Source organism: Heliangelus exortis, chromosome Z (assembly GCF_036169615.1).
Source record: "Heliangelus exortis chromosome Z, bHelExo1.hap1, whole genome shotgun sequence".
Lineage (NCBI taxonomy): Eukaryota > Metazoa > Chordata > Aves > Apodiformes > Trochilidae > Heliangelus > Heliangelus exortis.
The window spans coordinates 70,621,763-70,640,465 of NC_092454.1; the positions used below are offsets into that span (position 1 = coordinate 70,621,763).

The window sequence follows — 18,703 nt, forward strand, 5'->3', positions numbered from 1 at the left end:
GGTCCCTCCTCCTCTGGTATTCCTTGGTTCTATTATTTATATATATATATTACTTATATATATATATACACACACACACATATATATGCAATTTATATATATACATATTATTTATATATATATATATATATATATATATGCCCTTGTGTGCATACGTATTGTTTTTCATGGGTAAAGTTATATAGAATAAAAGTGTAACAGCATTGAGAAGATGTTTGACTTTTTTTTTTTTTTTCTCTTCCCTCTAAAACTTCAGGTTACATTTTCAGAAGGTCAGGCCCTGTCCACCATCACCCTGACAATTCTTGCAGACAGTGTTGCAGAGCTTGCAGAGGCTGTGGAAATCACACTCACTCGTGTTACCACTGTGGGTGTTCAGGATGTTGCAAAAGGAGCTGTAATTGATCCCAAAAGGGCAAGAGCTGTACTTACCATTTTACCAAGTGACTCTCCACATGGTGTCATTGGCTGGCACACAGAGTCTCTCTTTGTGAAAGTCACAGAGCCAGAAGGTAAATCTGAAATTCTTCATTCTTAGGAGAAAAGACATGGGTTTTTTTTCAGGGAAAGCATTGTTGAAGCTGCAAATTTGCTTATGTCTATGTAATATACATATATATATAATGTATATTAGTCTTTATATATATCAGCATTTATCTGTAAAAATTTTCTTAGCATATCTAAAATATGTTACTGTGGTATTTCATTGCATATGGCTGTATTTCATATAGCACATATCAACATTTTTTGGTAACTTATTTAGTGGTTAGTTATTAAAATCTTAGCATCTTGTGTTGCAAATCAGTAGTACCTAAAATAATTCTATTTAGATAAAAAGCCAGACTTGCCAATTTAATGTGTTTAATATAATATTTAAAATAATTTATGTAGATCTGAGTTGAAAAGGGAAATGGCTTATTCTGTGGGGTAGGGAAGGAAGGAAACAGATCAAGGGTGAATTACATTTCAAGAAAATTGAACAGGAGCTTTTTCTGCTTTTCTGTTTCATTGGGTTACATCAGTTTTCCTTTCAGGCACCAAGTGAAAATGGGCAGAGGACTTCTGTGGTGCTCAGGCTGCCCCAGGGATCCTGGCAATTTAATGTTCCGTCCATATTAACCAATAAAATTTATGAAAAATACATTTTCCATCCAAATATTTATTCTGGGGAAAAAAAAAACTCCTTATCAGTTCTGTTTTAAAGTGAATCAGTGTTTCTCCTTTTTTTGGCACCTCGAGGTCTTGTGAAGGGGTTCTGTTGGTTCCTTACACACAGACACAATTATAAGCATTTATGTTTTGAAGTCAGGATTTAAGTTTTGAAGTTAGGCATTCTCTTTGGTTTCATTTGTTGCAGTTTCTTTTACAGTCTTTTAAGTGTTGCATGTTTAATTAATTATATACAGCTGCTAACTTGTGAAGCAGTATCTAGTCAACACAAGTAACAAAAACTAGCCTGAAACACAAAGCCCCTTGCTTTTTATCTATTTCTACTTCTCCAATCATAAACCCAGCACCATTTGCCTGATGCTGTACTCGGTGGTTTATTGGAAAAAGATGCAAATCTGCTTTTCCAAAAGGGATCTGAACCTCACTGATACAAGTGGGTCTCATTTTCTTCAACATTTGGGTTAGGAAAATGTAAAGCTTACACCAGAGTGACTGCCTCCAATGCTGCTTTCTGTACTAGAATCTATGGTGTTGTCCAGGTTCTGTGAAGGCCAGGTAAAATAGTGACATGGGTGTTTTGAAGGAAAACTGAATAAAAAAGATGATGTTGAAGTAACAGTTTTGCAAAATTTCTGGAGATCATAGGAAAGTCTCAGTTGCTTTTATTTTATCCCTTTTAATGAACTTATAATAATGTCTTCCTCATCTTTTGAAATATGTAAATTTAAAACTGTAAATATTCCATATTTTATTCTTCCTCTAGACCCAGTTTTAAAATGCTTCTAAGATGTATTCACTGTGTTTTGTGTGTTTTCACACCACTTGTATGTGCTCATTTCCCTGAGTTATGGAATTATCCAAGTATTGCTGTGTTGCTAAGCAGAATTAAAGTGGGCTCCAGTAAGCAGCTCCAGAACAATTAGTTGAGCTGAAAAACAGGCAGGCCAAGGGGTAAAACAAACATATATTGATTTTTCTCCCCTCTTTCTTACAGGGCAAGTAAATGCAACGACTGTTTCTTTACAAATTGTTAGAGAACAAGGGTTTGTTGGAGACATTATAGTTCAGCTGAGCAGCGTGCCAAACTTTGAGCTCCCCCTCTCCAATCAAGCAAAAGAAAATGAGGATTATATACTGGAAAAGAAGACAATCATCATGGCAGAGGATGAAACAATAACTTCTGTCATTGTCACTATTTTGCCTGTGAGTAGTCCAGTGATATCTTTAGTAATGAAAGAGAAAATGGTACTGATTATGTACCAGGACTAGGTGTTAGCATTCTAGAAGTGGCTTGGGTGGGATTCCTGCCTGAGGGGTGGTTGTATATTAGTAACAATTGCAACCACCTCTTTCAAAAGAATTTGAGTGCTCCTCACTGAGAATGAACCAAATTCTTTGTTTTTTCGTAATCCCAAAATTAACATATAATACTGACAAAAGAAAAAAAGATACTTTTAAAGGATTTACTTTACTTTGTATGCCTGTTAATACTTTATTCAGTAGTTCACAAAATGTTAATGTTTCACCAAAAAAAGAATATATATTCTTTAAAAATATTCAGAATGGATGTGTTGCTTTTCAAGTTCTGACTTAGTGTCTGAACTCTGACCACTTTCCTTAAAGACAGGAGACCCAAGTGGCAGTCAGTAATATCTTCTGCAGGTGTCACAGATCTGGAACCTGACTTCCAACTTCAGTTGCTAAAACTCAGCAAATTTGACCCTTTGCCCTTTTTCATATGGTGTGAAGCAAGGGATTGGTCATATAGTTCCAAGTGTTGGAAACTTCTGAACAGCAAAGAACCCTCAAGTAGCAAGCTTTTTGTATATAACTTGCAGTAGTTAATTTAAAATGTGACATTTAAAAATATTTTTTGCAGGACAATATTCCAGAATTAGAGGAAGGATTTATTATCAATATTACTGATGTACAACTGGTTGATTCTCGCACTGGAGGTCAGCCAAGTGTGAAGAGGCTTGGGTTAGAAATAGCTGAAATAACAATTGAAGAAAATGATGATGCTAGAGGACTATTTAGTTTCAATGTTACAAAGGTAAGTCTGAATACAAATACTTAAAGAAGCATTCCAGCAGGAGAGTCAGTGTTTTCAGGCAACTTTTTCTATTGTTCTGGAAGGCGTTATGACTCTAAATTGTTCTGGACACATAGGCCAGATACCAGAAAAACAGTTCCTTGTTAGAAAGTTCTTAATAGTAAACATATTAAATTTGTTAGGGAGCTGGAAGTGGTAAAACTGGTGTCATAGAATATTTTGAAAGAGACCTGCAGATGTCATCTAATCCAGACTTCTGCTCAGGGCAAGATCAATGCTAAATTCAGCCCAATTAAAAACTGATTATGTATTTCTTTGTTTATTTTTACCTGATGGCCAATATGCAAAAAACAAAACAAAACAAAACAGAAAACCTAAGCCTCCCGAAACAACAAATAAGTTCCCTGTGACACTCAGCAATTTCTTGTTGAATTTATAGGATATAACTGGAGCTGTGCCTGGTTATGAGCTACCGCCACCACACAATATACTGAAACTCCCAGTTGTTCGTCAGGCTGGGAGTTTTGGGTCAGCAACTCTGTACTGGGAAGCCATTCCTTCAACTGCTACCTTGGAAGACTTCACACCATCATTTGGAAACCTTACATTTGCAGAAGGGCAGGTATGCACTTGCTGGAAGTTTAACTCTCCCTGGATTAAGAGTTTCTCTTGTTATCTTTCAGCAGAATTCACATCTTTTCATTGAAAACATTTTATTTAGGGGCTTATGTAACTGAACGATGCTCCTGACTTCAGTTCTTGACCAAGGAAAAGCAGAGTGTTCATAAACATTGAGTAGAGAGGGTTATATGCCTTTGTACCTACTCAAGTGAAGACATAATTTCTAATAATATGGCCTGTTACACTGAAAATGTATAACATAAACTGTTTTGTCTATAGATTCTCAGGATAAGCCTATATTTTTTTCTTCGATGTATTCTACACATAGTTTTAAATTTCATGCTGCCTATGACAATACACAAGGGTGTTTGACTTTCAGTGAGCAGAAATATTTGGAAAAATAGAAGGATATACTTTGTGAGCTGTATTTGGCTGAAGTACAATATCGTCCGCCAGCTCATTCTGCTGAGTACCAAAGCTGAGCAAACTGCTGATCTTAATGCAGAAGATTTACACTGATTAACAGAAAGCCATTCTTGAAATTTTGCTTTCTTGCTATAAAGGTAGAAGTACAGTACAAAATCAGCACAACTGAGTAATTGTGTTTATCTGCTACTATGATTATCTGATACGATGAATGAAACTTTACTGCTTTTTTTTTTTTTTTTTTTTTTTAACAATTTCTGCAGGCTGCAGGAGTAATAGAAATTACAATCATAGATGACAGTGAAGTTGAATCCCTTGAGATATTCAAGATTGCCCTGGTGAGGGTCACGGGTGGTGCCAGACTTGGGGATGACACCCTGGTAACTGTCGCTATTCCACCCAATGATTCCCCTGTTGGAGTATTTGGGTTTGAAGAAAAGAAAGTGAGTTTTATTTGGATTGCACTCTTTTCTGCTAAAGCTGGATAGTGAGTTTGTGTCACTAACACCTAGCTGATTTTGGTAAGCCTTCACTGCAGTGGGAGACGTGATTCCTTGACAGGCATTGTGTTTATGTGTAGGCTAGGAATAACAATGAAAGTGCTGCTGCCTAGATATAGATTTTCTGCATGACTGAATTGGTTTAATTCAGTAATACTGACAATTCAGGACATCTCAGGCAGGATGGTTTGTTGACATGTTGGATATCAATATTGTTTCATAATAATCTATATCAGTGAAAGTGAAGTCTTAAAAGAAATTATGAAACATTCTTCATCTTGATTCCTGTCACTGAATGGTTCTTCTGCTCCCATTTTGCTGGTGCTGTGCCTGCTTGTGACTCATTGTCTGTGATTGTTTTGAATCATAGGGCATACAGAAATAACATGAGTGACTAATCTTTGCTAGCAGATTTCAACACATTCCTTATGCCTGTTACCTTCCTGTTGATTTTCACTCTTGTCCTGAATTTGCATTGCCAATAAGGATGTTTTTGGCTTTATCATCAAGGAAAAATCAGTGCCTTTTTCTACAGCCTTTCCTGCTTCCTCCTTCTCTTTCTTCACCAGGTAACTGTGAAGGAACCTCAGACTCCAGGTGACCCTGCTGCAGTTGTGGCTCTCACTGTAAGACGAAGCCAAGGAGGACAAGGAGAAGCTGAAGTGTTGTGGATTCTTGAGGAAGCAGCCAAATATGACCTGACCCCTCTGAGTGGTACCCTTCACTTCAATGAGGTATTTATGATACTGCAATAAATCAGTTAATATTAGAGGTATAAATAGTTCTGTTTTCCTACATGTGTGTGTTGTATTTTTATGGAAATAGAAGGTTACTGGGGTCATAACACTGGGGAAGGGGCATTTTGAGCAGGTGTGGATAGCAGTATGATGTGGGATTTTTTCCAAACAAAAGGAAAGCTGACATGCTGTTTTTAAGGCAGCATAATATGACCACCAGGAAGAAGACAGGCTCCTCAAATCTGAATTGTTTTCACAGCTAAGAAGAGGGAACAAAAATATACTGAATATGAAGAATTATTACAGAAGCATTCATTGCAGTATGACCACAGAAAGAGAAAATGGATACTGAAAGAATAAGAAGGGCAAATAAATACTCAAAAGCTGCAGATTTAAAAATAATAAATGATAAAACACATTGGTGCCTTTTCATCAGGTTTATTTGATTTGTGTTTCTTTGCAGGTTAGAACTATGAAATAGAGCCAAAGTACTGGATGTTATCAAGCTATGTTGTTATCTTGATAATGGTCTTTTACCATCAGCTCAAAGTAGTTAATGAAGAAAAGTGTTTTAACATAAATTATAATCTATTGTATCTGTAAAAGGCTCTTGAGCATTAAACAATAGGTATACCCGTTACTTATTTTACATTTGCTCTGCTAGAAAATAGCTTTGTTTTGTAAGACAACCAGTATTTGGCAAAGTTTTGCTATAATTTTGCTATCTTTTCTCTACTAGTGGTCCTGGACATTGTTTTTAATTAGTTCTTATATGTGCATATATATAAGAGTACAAATATGTATATATGTAAACTAGAGCTATACAATGTGTACCTACTTTTTTCCTAAATTCTTATTTTAAGCATTTGCTGCTGCCCACTGGCAAAAATGTGGATTACAAAAGATTTTTCTATGACCTAGTGTGTCTAATCTTAATATTGTTGATCTTAAGAATATTAATATCCCATTTTGTTTGTAATTTCTGGTGGAAAAGGCTTTGTATATAAAGTTTCCTTCTGAGAAGAACTGTGGATATAATTTAAAAGTAATTTCAATTACTACTCAGTTGATTTTTTTAGAATATTTTTGGGGTAGCAGGCAGTATTTTAGAGGCATTTTTACTATTATTAATCTGCAAGAAAATATTTCAACCAAATCAGGAATGCTGTCCTTAAAAATATTATTGGTTTTATCAAGCATATGTATGCTTAACTCTTTTTACTTTTTTTTTTCTTTTCTTTTTTTTTTTTAAATAATATATTTTATTAGTTTCACTTAATGTGTGTATATGTATCTTCTGGTCTTTCCATGATGCAGACTGAATTCCAGAAGCTCATTGTTTTACATGCCATTCAAGATGGTCTGCTGGAGGGGAATGAAACCTTTACCATTCAGCTAATCTCTGCAGGAGATGCAGAGATATCCCCTGTAAATGGTAAAGAATGAATTCATTACATTCTGTTTTGAGACATTTGATATAAGAAATATAGTAGGTCTGTTATTCAGCATTTTAATTCGTCAGTGCTTGTATAATTTGTGCTCAGCTCACTGGTAGCTATTCTGTATTTTTCCCTAAGTTGTTTCCTTGACTGAAGAAATTAAAAGAAAACTTTAGATAATAGCTTTTCATTCTAAGCAAATTGTTGGTCTAGTCTTTTTTTTTTTTTTTTTTTTTTTTTTTTTTTCAGGTAGTTAATGTTGTCAATAAATAATTCTTTAGCAAAAAGATGCAAAAAACAAAACCAGGTTCAGACATGTAATTTCACTTGTAAGGGACCATCCAGATGGGTCACTGAGTTGAAAAACTTGCTCAAGGAACATGAGACTTCACAATTAGATCAGTTTACTGAATGCCTTGTCCACTCAAATACTGAATATCTCCAAGGATGGTGATTCCATGGTCTTTCATGTCACAAGATTGACAGAAGTTAGCTCATTAGATAGTTTTCATTTACAATGAATAGCTTTTTCCTCTTCCTAGGTGTTGCAACCATCATAATTTTGGGTGATGAAGGAGCTGCTGGGATTGTTGGAATAGCCCATTCATCCAAGCATGTTCTGATTGGTGAACCTATTGGAAGTTATAATGGAACTGCTCTTATTAGGTGGGTTCCTCACACATCTTTCCAAAAGAAGAACAACAGTTCAGTTTCAAAAGCTATGAGACACATTTGGCAAGAATTTCTGGAATGCTGCATATCATTATCACTTTTAAAATCAGAACTATTTTTGAAATTAGATGCTTGTTTTTACAGGAAGACAGAATATATTACATGTGTCTTTCTAGTATTATTCAGGGGCTCTGAGTATTCCTCTCAGTATTCAAATTACTTACAACATCAGTGCATTGAAGAAAAGAGGATTCTAGTAAAAGGAAAAGAAAGAAGGGAATCAGTGGCATTTGAAATGCTTTTAGCTTTTCAGGATTACTGTCTTCACTATATTGCTGTAATGGCTACCATAACCAAAGCAGTAATTAGCTTTATAGCTGAAACACGGTGCAGTATTTCACTGCAGGCAGTGACAACATGTGGCTGCAAAGATGGAGAAATTCAGATGTTAACATACCTTCTGAGAGTATTAGAAAAAGAGATTATGGAGCTTTACCTTGATGAACCAATAAATACAAGCAACAGAACAGCTTCTCATGCTGCCGTGAGAAACCCAAAAGACAAAATGCTGCTTTTTGCAGCAGTAGTTGTAGATCACGTAGGAGATCATGTTAGGCATTGACAATTTTTTACCATGAATTAGAACACCAAAACAAATGTCATGAGTAGGAGTGTAAGGCTCTAGGTTTTTAGACAGGCAGTAGAGAGAACACTTATCAAAAAATCTCACAGTACTGTACCAGTATCCTTCTGCCTTAAAAACCTAATTGCCTCTAATCTTTACCCTTAAACCCAATTCCTTCTGTTGTGCATAGCTGTCTCTATGAAAGCAGAATGGAGGAACCAAGACAGCTCAGTTTTTAGCTTTTATCTTTAACCAATACATGCAAAAGGACTGTAAGGACCTCTTAATAAAAATACAACTCAAGATGCCGCCCAATACAGGGGAATAAAACAGAACTGCGAAAATGTTATTGTTCTGCAGAAGAAATTGTAAAGGTCTTAAATAACTATAAAATTGCAAAAATTGTAAATTTTTGTAAAGTTATGAAAATCTGAATATTGAATTAACACATTAAAACTCAATCTTCAAAGTGCAGATTACATTTCTTTAATGCACCATAATATAATAATACAATCTCTCTGTGGACTGGCAGTAAAATATTCAAGGTATAAAATAAGATCTTTGCCTGTGTTCTTATCTGCAGCCTGACACGTGGCCCAGGGATTTTTGGTGAGATCACTATATATTGGAACATAACTCCTCCTCATCACACAGAATTTGTTGAGACATCAGGGGCCTTGACCATGCAGGACAGGCAGTCTGCAGCAGTCGTTCTAATACAGGTATATGAAAGATTTTACACCAGCAGCTGTTTCAGCCACTTCCTTTCATTTATCTGGTATCTTGGTTAGAAATCAGTTATACCTCTTTGCCTGAAAATGGTTCAAATCCTTGTATCCTGTCATTGCTAGGCTGTAGATGACAGTCTCCCTGAGGAGAAGCACTACTACCAGTTTCAGCTAACAGGAATCAGTGATGGAGGACTCATAAATGAATCCAGCAGCACAGCAGATATTACCATGGCAGCCAGTGATTTTCCCTATGGAGAGTTTACATTTTCACAGGAACTGTTGCAAACAACAGAAGAAGAAAAATGGGTATGAGGTTGTAATTCCTGAATATATAAGATATTGATAGATAACAATATTGTTGCTAGATTTGTGCTTAACTCAAGAAAAAGAAAAGCAAATCAAAGCTTTATTCTACGTTTATCATAGGACAGTCTCCAGAATGGCTGTCTGAGGCTTCTGGAGTTTTTTTTAACACTCTGAGAAAGACGATTATCTCCTAAATTGTGTGTACTCAGTGCGTGGTAAAGCAAATTGCTTTTACTTGACAAAGCCAACGAGAAGATGCTTTTAGAACAGTCTTCTAAAGGCAACTGTAAGAGAAAAACTAAGGCATTTTTTAAAGAATATCTCCTCTTTCCCTCAGGTTAACATCACTGTTGTGCGTTCCAGGGGATCCTATGGCAAAGTGCGTCTTTGCTTTCAGATAATAAATGGGACTGCAGAGGAGGGAACTGATTTCACTCCCACAGTAAGGGAAGTGTTGTTTGAACCACAGGAGGAGAGTAAAATGATTGTGATCGAAATTCATGATGATGACTTTCCTGAAGGTCCTGAAGACTTTTCAGTGGTAATTACTGAAGTGGAACTCCAAGGAAGGTAAAAAAAGAATTCCTGGTTGATAGTTTACAAGTAGAAGGAGACACTAGATGTGGAATCTGTCAACTTGCATAAAATAAGCACTGGATTCCAGCTGTTTTACTGTAAAGTTTCATAAGATGGCTATAAAAGAAATCATACCTGGATGTTTGGGAACACCATTCTTTTAACATTAGTGTAAATATTTTGTTGATTAAGATTTATTAAATCTGAAAGCCCATATGTTAAGTACAAACTGTCAAGTTGCATGAAATTCAAAGAAGAAGATGAAATGAGAAAGAAAAAACAAAAAGATTCACATTTCTGTGAATAAAGTGCTATTTTTGCATATATATATAGTAGTGCGAAAAAGTGTGACCAAAAATTCTCCAGTGATAATAATCAGAAATAAATAGTATTTGTGTTAAATGACAAATTCTTGTTACTGCATCTTAATACACCCACCAGAAACCTTAATATATTTTCTTTTTTATGTTCCTGCAAGTGGATTCGATTTTGATGTAAAAGAAAATGGTCTACAGATAGATCAGCCTCCAATAATAGGAAATATCTCCACAGTACGAGTCACTATAGCAAAAAGTGATAATGCAGAAGGCATCATAGAATTTGATCCACAGTATATCCTTCTAGAGGGTAAGTCTACCTTTTCACTGTGGTTTAGAAGATAAGTCTAGGGCTATGGACTGAATTTTGAAATAAAATAACTTTTTCTCAATTATTCCTGCAGTGGAAGAGGATGCTGGATTAATCAGGATTCCTGTTGTGAGGAAGCGTGGAACCTATGGCACTGTAACAGCTGATTTTATATCTAGAAGTATTTCTGCACTTCCCAATGGTGTTGACTATTTCATCCATAATGACTCTGTTGTCTTTCATCATGGACAGAACCAGACTTTTATTTATATCTCTATTATAGATGATGAGGAAAGGTAATTAATTTTTCAGATATTTATTTTCTAATTTACTTATGAGAAATCCTTTTCAGCCTATGTATCATGTCTCTTTATAGAAATGAAATTGAAACTCAAATTTCAGCAGTTCTGAAAAATCACATAAATTTAAAGGGGGAGGGGAAAAATATTATTAGAGTTCTGTACTTCCTGTTAAGTCTTATGCAAAGAAATGCATGGGTGGGTGGGTTTCAGTTCAGTTGTCAGAATTTTAGGCTGTTAGTAGCAGTGCTGTGAATAATACAAAATTTCATCTTTTTTAACATGACTAGAAAACAGAAGATTGTTTTTAGTTCAAACATCACCATTTTGTGCAGGTCAGAGCAATCTTCTGCTGTATGCTCAAAGAGGTGACCCCAGTATACACAGAGTCGGTTGGATGCATAATTGAATGAATACGTATAGCTTTAATTATGTTTTTTCTTTGATACACCAGAATATCTTTCCTTTTCTCCATTCAGTGAATTTGAAGAGCAATTTGAGATCCAGCTCACAGGAGCCACTGGTGGAGCAGTCCTTGGGCTCCACCTAGTGAGCCAGGTCACTATTGCCAAGAGTGACTCCCCCCAGGGCGTCGTCCGATTTCTCAACCAGAGTCGAATTATTCTTCCCAACCCTGATACCCCCATGGCAGTGTCCTTGGTACTGGAGAGGACTGGAAGATTGCTAGGGGAGACACAGGTGGGCCCTGCTTACCAAAGGCTGAATGCTTTCCATTGATGAGGTCAAAAACCTGCATTTTGCTTCAAGAGTTTCTTTATGACTGATCTCTGGTGGAATGATTGTGACTTTTCATTAAGCTTGAATGACATATAGACGTAATGCAGCAGAAAATGTTGTTACTTCTCTACTCCTTCTCTTCCTACTTTCTTTCTCTTATTATTTTTTGAGGTACTTTGTTTTGAACTAGCTCCTAATACTGGCAAGAATTTGGCTAATTTCGTGCACCACCAGTAATTTAATTTATTTCAGCTGAATTACTTCCTAAAGCTGGTGATTTTTTTTTCCTGGTACATTGTTTACTGTGAGTTTTCCAGGCTTTTTCTCTTTTATCTACACAGATCACTAACAAAGTGAAAGTGAACCAAGGTAGGCCTTTCACAGACTTGGCAAAGGACTGGAAGATTCCTTAAAGACCATGAGCTCCTCCTCACTATGTATTTTCCCACATAGAATTCATTATGAATATTTTATATTCTGTATTAACAGCAAAGGCTTAAACATAAGTAGTTACCAGCTAGAAGAATTTTTTATGTCACTTGTGGTAGTCTCATTAATCCCACTGGGAGGCTATTCTAATACATCATCATTCTAAATCTAAAACTTTTATCTTCCACAGATTAATTGGGACATTTTGGGACCTAATTCGGAAGAGGTTTTATCTCCCCTGAATAGTGACATCGGCGACCCTGTGAGTGGATCATTCTATTTTGGAGAAGGAGAAGGAGGTCTGAGAACTATTAATCTAGAAATCTATCCTCATGAAGAAGTTGAAGTTCAGGAGGTCTTCATTATTAGACTGAGCCTTGTGAAAGGAGAAACAGAAATAGATCCTAAGGCAGGCAGCATTGCACTAATAGTAAGTCATTATTGCTTTTCTTTCTTCTGAGATCTTTGTTGATACTGATATTTATCCTGAAAAGTTTTTAAAAATTAATAATTATTGCATAGTTTGTAATTTTTTTATATTTTTTTTTTCTTCTGGCCTTTATACTCCTTAGATGCATTATTACAGCTTCCTTCATTCCTTAAAACAGGAGGCAAAGAGTGTGTCAGTGAAAGTTGGTATCTAGGTGCTGACCTGACCCTCTTATTTGCAGGTGTCTGTGGCTGACTTTGGAGAGAACATGGACTGGGTCCTTGTTTTTAAATGGCAGTTTGTTGCTCATCCCTTCTCGAGCTCTTCTTCTACCCCAATTGTCATACACAAAAAAAGTGAGAGAATCTGACTGCTGTAGACCAAGAGAAATGCAGAAATTGGTAGAAGAAGGCATAGGGAGCTATCAAAGACAAATTACTGCTCTTGGAATACTGCAGCTAAGGAAATATTAATAAGGCTGTTACAAGAATCCCACAAGAAATAAATTTTTCCTGGGAGTTGGATTTTTTTCCTTTTTTCCCCTGGTCTGTAGAGTGTTGATGGAATTAGCTCCTGTTTCCACAGCCCCCTCAGATGCTCTTTCCAAACTTTATTCCTTGGGCTGGAATGTTTTACCCTGCACACCAGTGAGCTGGCTTCTCAGTACATGCTGATGTTACAGCTCAGTTCTGTGTCTGTTCACTATGAGTTCTTGCAGCTAGTGATTAATAGAGATGGATGTGTATGAGTTCCAACCCAGCAGGCTTTAGAAGTGTTTTAACACCTTTAAAAGTGTTAAAATAGTTCCTATATGTTAGCTTAAGATACCTGAGCATTTCCTGCTTTAATAGCAGAATATTCAGATCCAACAGTTGAAATAAAACTCTGTCCTTTTCTTCCTCACATACTGCTGGAAATCTTAAAAGGGGACATTCATACTTCCTCTGCTGTCTCTTAGTATCTTCTATCCATGGGGTTTGTTTTCCAAAACCTTTCAAAATTACTTTAATCTCTGAATTCTGTTTGGATCATTTGTAAGTTACAAATTGTTTGAAGCTGAGTGAAGCTCATCTCATTCCCATGGCATATATTTACTTACATGCAATGTGTTTAGCAGTTCACACCTGGAAACTTTCTGTATGTGTTGGCAAAATCATATTTTGACTCCTGTCCAGTTTAGATCCTACTTAAACTTATTTATGGATCAATGTATGATTTTCTCACAGAAGAGCAAGTTGCCTGTAGATTCCATGCCCATCCTGTCTTCCTTTGGGTGCACGTATGTGTATGTACAGGGGTTTCATATCACTTCTGTCTCAGTACCTTGATGGTGCCATCTGCTGGGTTGGTTTCTTTTATTCTCCCAGTCTCAGTTCTAGCTGCTAATGTACTGTTGAAGCTTCCAAAGAGGAGAAAAGTTGGCAGGATAACTGATAGGTATGTGCCTTGAGTGTCTAGCAATAAAGCTCTCAGCACACCACTCAAAATAAATGTCTGATTTTTCATGTGTTGGTTTACTTCTTTACAGATACAGAAATTTGGTGACCCCAATGGAATTGTACAGTTTGCTCCTGAATCATTAACTGAGAATAACTACACAGAACCCTCAGAAGTGGAAGGGCCACAAAGCATTTCACTGTTTGTCAGACGGATTCAGGGCACCTTGGGAAACATAACGGTATTTTCACTTTTTTCCTAACAAAAACTTCAATCTGAACCCATCCTCAGTGTCAGTGTATGGAGGAATACTTCTCCTATGCCTTGCAAGTGCTTGATTGTCAATTTCATATTTGAAATGTTGCCTTTTAGACTGGATTTAAAATGACTGAGCCCTTCTACTTGTGGTTTGGGGGAGTCAGGTTCAGTTTCCTCTGGTCAGGAATGAAAATGGAAAACAGTACCACAGTCCTTCTCTTTCTGCCTCTCCCCCCCAGAGCATACTTACATAGTGATCTTTCTTTGAGATCATCAGAATTCATTTCTTGTCAATCATACTTCAGGGTAAGAATAAGAGTATTCCCTTGGGACTGCACCTCTGCACCATCACTCCCATCATTTTTCAAAATTTTACATTTTACAGCAGTTTATTAATTATTAGTTCAATTTAAAGAAAAAAACCATAAAAGTATCTGCTGTGTTTAATATGAACTAATCACTGCTTCCTATATATAAGGAATCTTGGAAAAAGTAAAAGCAGCAAGGATATCTTGGTGTAAAAATAGAAATATGGTGGTTTTGGGTTTTTTTTAACGGTCCAGAGATTCCATACAGTTTTAAATAAATCTTCTGAAGTTGTACAAAGGAAATCTTTAAATTCATAGTACTGCTAGAGGTACAACACAACCTGGTTTGGTAAGATAGTCTGTGTGCCTCTTCCTGTGCCAATTTTTATTTTACCTTCTAATTTTGTTTTACCTTCTAATTTTTGTTTTACCTTCTGAAAAAGAAGGTAAAAACAAAATCGTTTGTTTTTCATTTTCTAAACTCTTTTCAGGTGTACTGGGAAATACGGAGTGAATCTGATATCACAGGTGACTTTCTGAGGACAGAGGGATCTGTTGTCATTGCTGACCAGCAGAGCACAGCTGAGATAATTATCTACTTGTTACCTGATGACATTCCGGAACTGGATGAAAAATACGAGGTGCAGCTGATTTCAGTAGAAGGTGGAGCAGATTTAGACCCAGAAAAAAGAATTTCAAAGATTAATGTTTTTGCAAACGATGATCCCCATGGAGTGTTTGCACTGTACCCTGATCAGCAGTCAGTGTTAGTAGAGAGAAACCTGGATAGATATATTCAGCTTAATGTAACTCGGCATGCTGGGGCATTTGGAGAAGTGATTGTTGGGTACCATATCTCCTACCATCATGAAGAAGTGCTAATTGCACCTGAGAATGTGGTTGGATACCTCACAGTAAAAGATGGTGCCAGCTTTGGAGTGAAAAGAGTGCCAATAGCCAGCCAGGTTTGTATTACCCTTTTAGTTCCTGTGGTATCTGTTGTTTCCATTTGTGCTTGTCACTGCAAATGAGCTGGAATAAGAAAATAACCTCTCAATTGTATCCACACAAAGAAGAATTTGTGTGAATATCTTATTTACTGACTCAAAATGTGTTAAAATAATGCATTTTTAGATAATAATTCAAAATCATTGCTATGTACGTGTTCAAATATTCAGTTTTTCCTTTTCTCAGTAACAGTTCAGTATTTTATTACTATGTGCATGCAAATATTTTCTCAAGTTTTCCTTTTGGATCATAAATGGAGATCTGTTAGTGCTGACTCATGAAGCAGCAGATGAATTTTCCTTCAGTTCTCTGTGTTCTCTGGTTGTTTATTTTTATTCCTACAGTCTTAAATCCACTCTTTCATCCTCTTACATCCATGCTACATCCTTTTAATCCTAAGCATTAAAACCAAAATAAGGCTCCCTTTAGTAGATAAAATTTAACAAAATGGCAATAGTTTCTCTACAAACTTACACTCCAACAAACTGATGGTAAATTTTAGCTGTATTTCTTTTGAGAAACATAATCAACAAAACAAATGCCTTCTAACCAATGTTGGGTTTTTGGTTTTTTTTATTCAAATACAATAAAATTTCTAGATTTTCCTATTACTGAATTCTTTATACTGGTGGATATAAAATTTTTAGGGGAATTAAATTTCTACCTTTTCTCTCTCTCAAAGGCATTTCTTTTACTGGGCTTGAATTTTACTCTGGAACTGACTGATGTAAGCCTGGTTAGTGGAAGTGCCAAGGATGTGCCTAAAATATTAGGAAAAGCAAAGTCAGCTGTTCTGCTTGTTCCTGAGGAAGCTGCCAATTCACAGGTCAGTAGACTGACTGCAGTGTGACATTTCTACCACAGAAGAAAGGTTTAGAGGAATGGTAGTGCTACAGCAGTTTCTTGAGAACATTAAGGACAGGTTGTTGTTTGCTTGTTTGTTTTATTTTAAATTACAGACACAGAATGCTATTTGCAGTGTTTTCAGTACTGACATGTCAGTCACACTGGTTCCTTTTCCCTGAGACCTAATTCTTAAGTGTCTCAGAAGTATGGTTAAAGAAGGAAATATGAGGGAAATGTGAAGGAAATATGTGTGTGTATATACATGCACATGCATGTGTGTATAAATAGAAACATACATATCCCCCTAATCATTGTGAAATGCCTGTCTTACAAAATGCAGCATGCTTACACATATGTAATATCCCATTTTTTTATTCCATTTTCTATAATAAAACCTATTGTTTTTCCATAGGTTGGCTTTGAATCTGTGATTTTACAACTCGAGGACGTTGTAGCAGGGACAGGCCAGGCTGTCATAATCAGAAAAGGAGTTTATGGTTCAGTTACAGTTAACTGGATTTCAGGATACCCACCAGATCTAATCAGTGACTTTGCTCAGACAGGCAATCTGACTCCTCCATTTGGTAAGTGCTTGTCTGGGGAAACAACTATGAAATTTGCCTAAGTGGTGATACCACATTTAATTATTTGTACCTCTACAAGCTTCCTCTGAAGCAAGAGTCATTAGAATGAAGTCAAATGCTCTATTTTTTTATCTGTAAGGGATATGCTTATTTCATAAAAAAGAATAAAGCTTCATAGGTAGATGTCTTGGAGGTAAGCATGTGCTATGCCCCTGAAGAACAGCTTTATGCAGGGAAGGGCTTTTAATGCTGATTTCCTGTTCCTACAGGAATGGGATTGTGATAACTGTCCCTATCTCAGCACATTTCCAGATAAGAGGGGGGGTTCCTAATTAGTGATTTTGACTTGTGGTCTCTCCCACTCTCTCTTTTTCTTCAGGAACTGTTGTATTTTCCTCTGGTGAGCAGAGTAAAGTAATTTCATTTCAGGCTACTCCAAGCCTGAATAAACATGAGTCATTTGCCATCACTTTAGCAGCAGTGCACAGCAATGTGTCTGGTGGGGCTCGCCTGAGGTAAGGACATTTCTTACAATTTTGAGTCACACAGATGCTGTAAGAATTATGACCCATGTACAAGCACATACTTTACACTAATCCCTATCAAATTATAGGTAGCTACCAAGCTGTAGTGCCTCCTTTGATAAATGTGTACATGGAAACAAGTGCCAGTACTGGAGATCTGACCTGATCAGAACTGAGGCTTTTCTCTGATTTATGTCTGTTTCTTATCACTGGGATGCAATGTGTCTAGAATGTGTCTTGAACGATGGAGACAATTAAAATGAAGTTTTAGCCAGGAAACTGAAGAATGAAAGCAACTCTTTAACAATGTTAATTAGTGCCCCTAATAATCCACACTTAGATCTTAGGTAACAAGTGGTATTTAAAATAAATAAAATAAACCAAGAAATGCTCTGAAAATACTCGATTTTTATTCCTAAAACAAAAGACATTACATTTAATGTCATCTTCAGTCTTGACTACGTTGTTACGTGTTCTTCAAACTTTTTCCTTTTCATTCTTCCTTACTCAATGATAGCTAAAAGTCTTATAAAAAGAATGGACCTGGAGCAACACTGCAAATGTAGAAAGGTGTTTATTGGCTTCACCATAATACAGCTGAACTGGCAAATCTGAAAGCAGTAGGAATTAAATGGGTGGCTAAACTCCTGAGACTGCCCCCTTCTCCTAGGCTTGTTTTTCCTGTAGACTGGTGTCCTCAGATCACCTATTTACTGTGTGAATCCTGGAAAAATTAATACTACATCCCACAGGAGTTAAAGCTGATGTACTTAAAAGTTTTTCTGGCTCCCTTAGTTATGGTAAGAGTCCAGTTTGTTAACCAAAATTATTCACTGTAAATGTTCCATTTGGTAGCTTCTAGAACTGAATAATGGGTCAGTTCTAGAGACAAATGTAAGATGCAAGGTTTCACAAAGGGTCTTAGTCTCTATGCTTATTTTCTCATAAGAAAGGAATATATTTAGTATCAACAAAGTAGAGCTTAAATCTATATTGATAATAGGGCTCAGATCTGGAAAAAATTACAATAAGTAATGTTGTGAGGAGGCAATTTTTGTTTCAAAGCCCCACTCTAAGTTTTAAAATAACTTCCTTTCTTTCTCTAGCTTCCTGTCTAAGACTGATGATGTGCTAGCATCTGTCTACCCCACAGTTTTCCCTTGGCACAGGATGCTGCTTCTGCAGTCAGTACTGGTTTTACTTGGAGTGTCTGTATTGTGATACATCACCCCACATTGTGTCTGCAATAAAAATGTATTGTACTTCCCTTTGCCTCTCTATTTTTTCAGGAAGACTTTGTTTTATTTATCCTGTACACTCTGTTGTGGGGTTTATCAGCATGCACTAAGCCTGTGGAGG

General features: G+C 36.4%; 1 protein-coding gene across 4 annotated transcripts in view; it reads left to right on the plus strand.

Moving 5' to 3' along the window:
- The window catches only part of ADGRV1 (adhesion G protein-coupled receptor V1), a 275,863-nt gene that overhangs the window by 90,835 nt on the left and 166,325 nt on the right, over positions 1–18,703 (plus strand). For all 4 annotated transcript variants that reach the window (XM_071731307.1, XM_071731308.1, XM_071731311.1 and 1 more), the window contains 20 exons: positions 257–512; positions 2,165–2,373; positions 3,050–3,223; positions 3,663–3,845; positions 4,534–4,713; positions 5,340–5,504; positions 6,825–6,942; positions 7,489–7,612; positions 8,827–8,965; positions 9,095–9,280; positions 9,618–9,850; positions 10,335–10,483; positions 10,578–10,779; positions 11,262–11,481; positions 12,140–12,379; positions 13,908–14,057; positions 14,874–15,347; positions 16,073–16,216; positions 16,649–16,820; positions 17,200–17,335. In XM_071731307.1, coding sequence (XP_071587408.1) covers positions 257–512; positions 2,165–2,373; positions 3,050–3,223; positions 3,663–3,845; positions 4,534–4,713; positions 5,340–5,504; positions 6,825–6,942; positions 7,489–7,612; positions 8,827–8,965; positions 9,095–9,280; positions 9,618–9,850; positions 10,335–10,483; positions 10,578–10,779; positions 11,262–11,481; positions 12,140–12,379; positions 13,908–14,057; positions 14,874–15,347; positions 16,073–16,216; positions 16,649–16,820; positions 17,200–17,335 — 3,854 coding nt within the window. The remainder of the gene's footprint in view (positions 1–256; positions 513–2,164; positions 2,374–3,049; positions 3,224–3,662; positions 3,846–4,533; positions 4,714–5,339; positions 5,505–6,824; positions 6,943–7,488; positions 7,613–8,826; positions 8,966–9,094; positions 9,281–9,617; positions 9,851–10,334; positions 10,484–10,577; positions 10,780–11,261; positions 11,482–12,139; positions 12,380–13,907; positions 14,058–14,873; positions 15,348–16,072; positions 16,217–16,648; positions 16,821–17,199; positions 17,336–18,703) is intronic.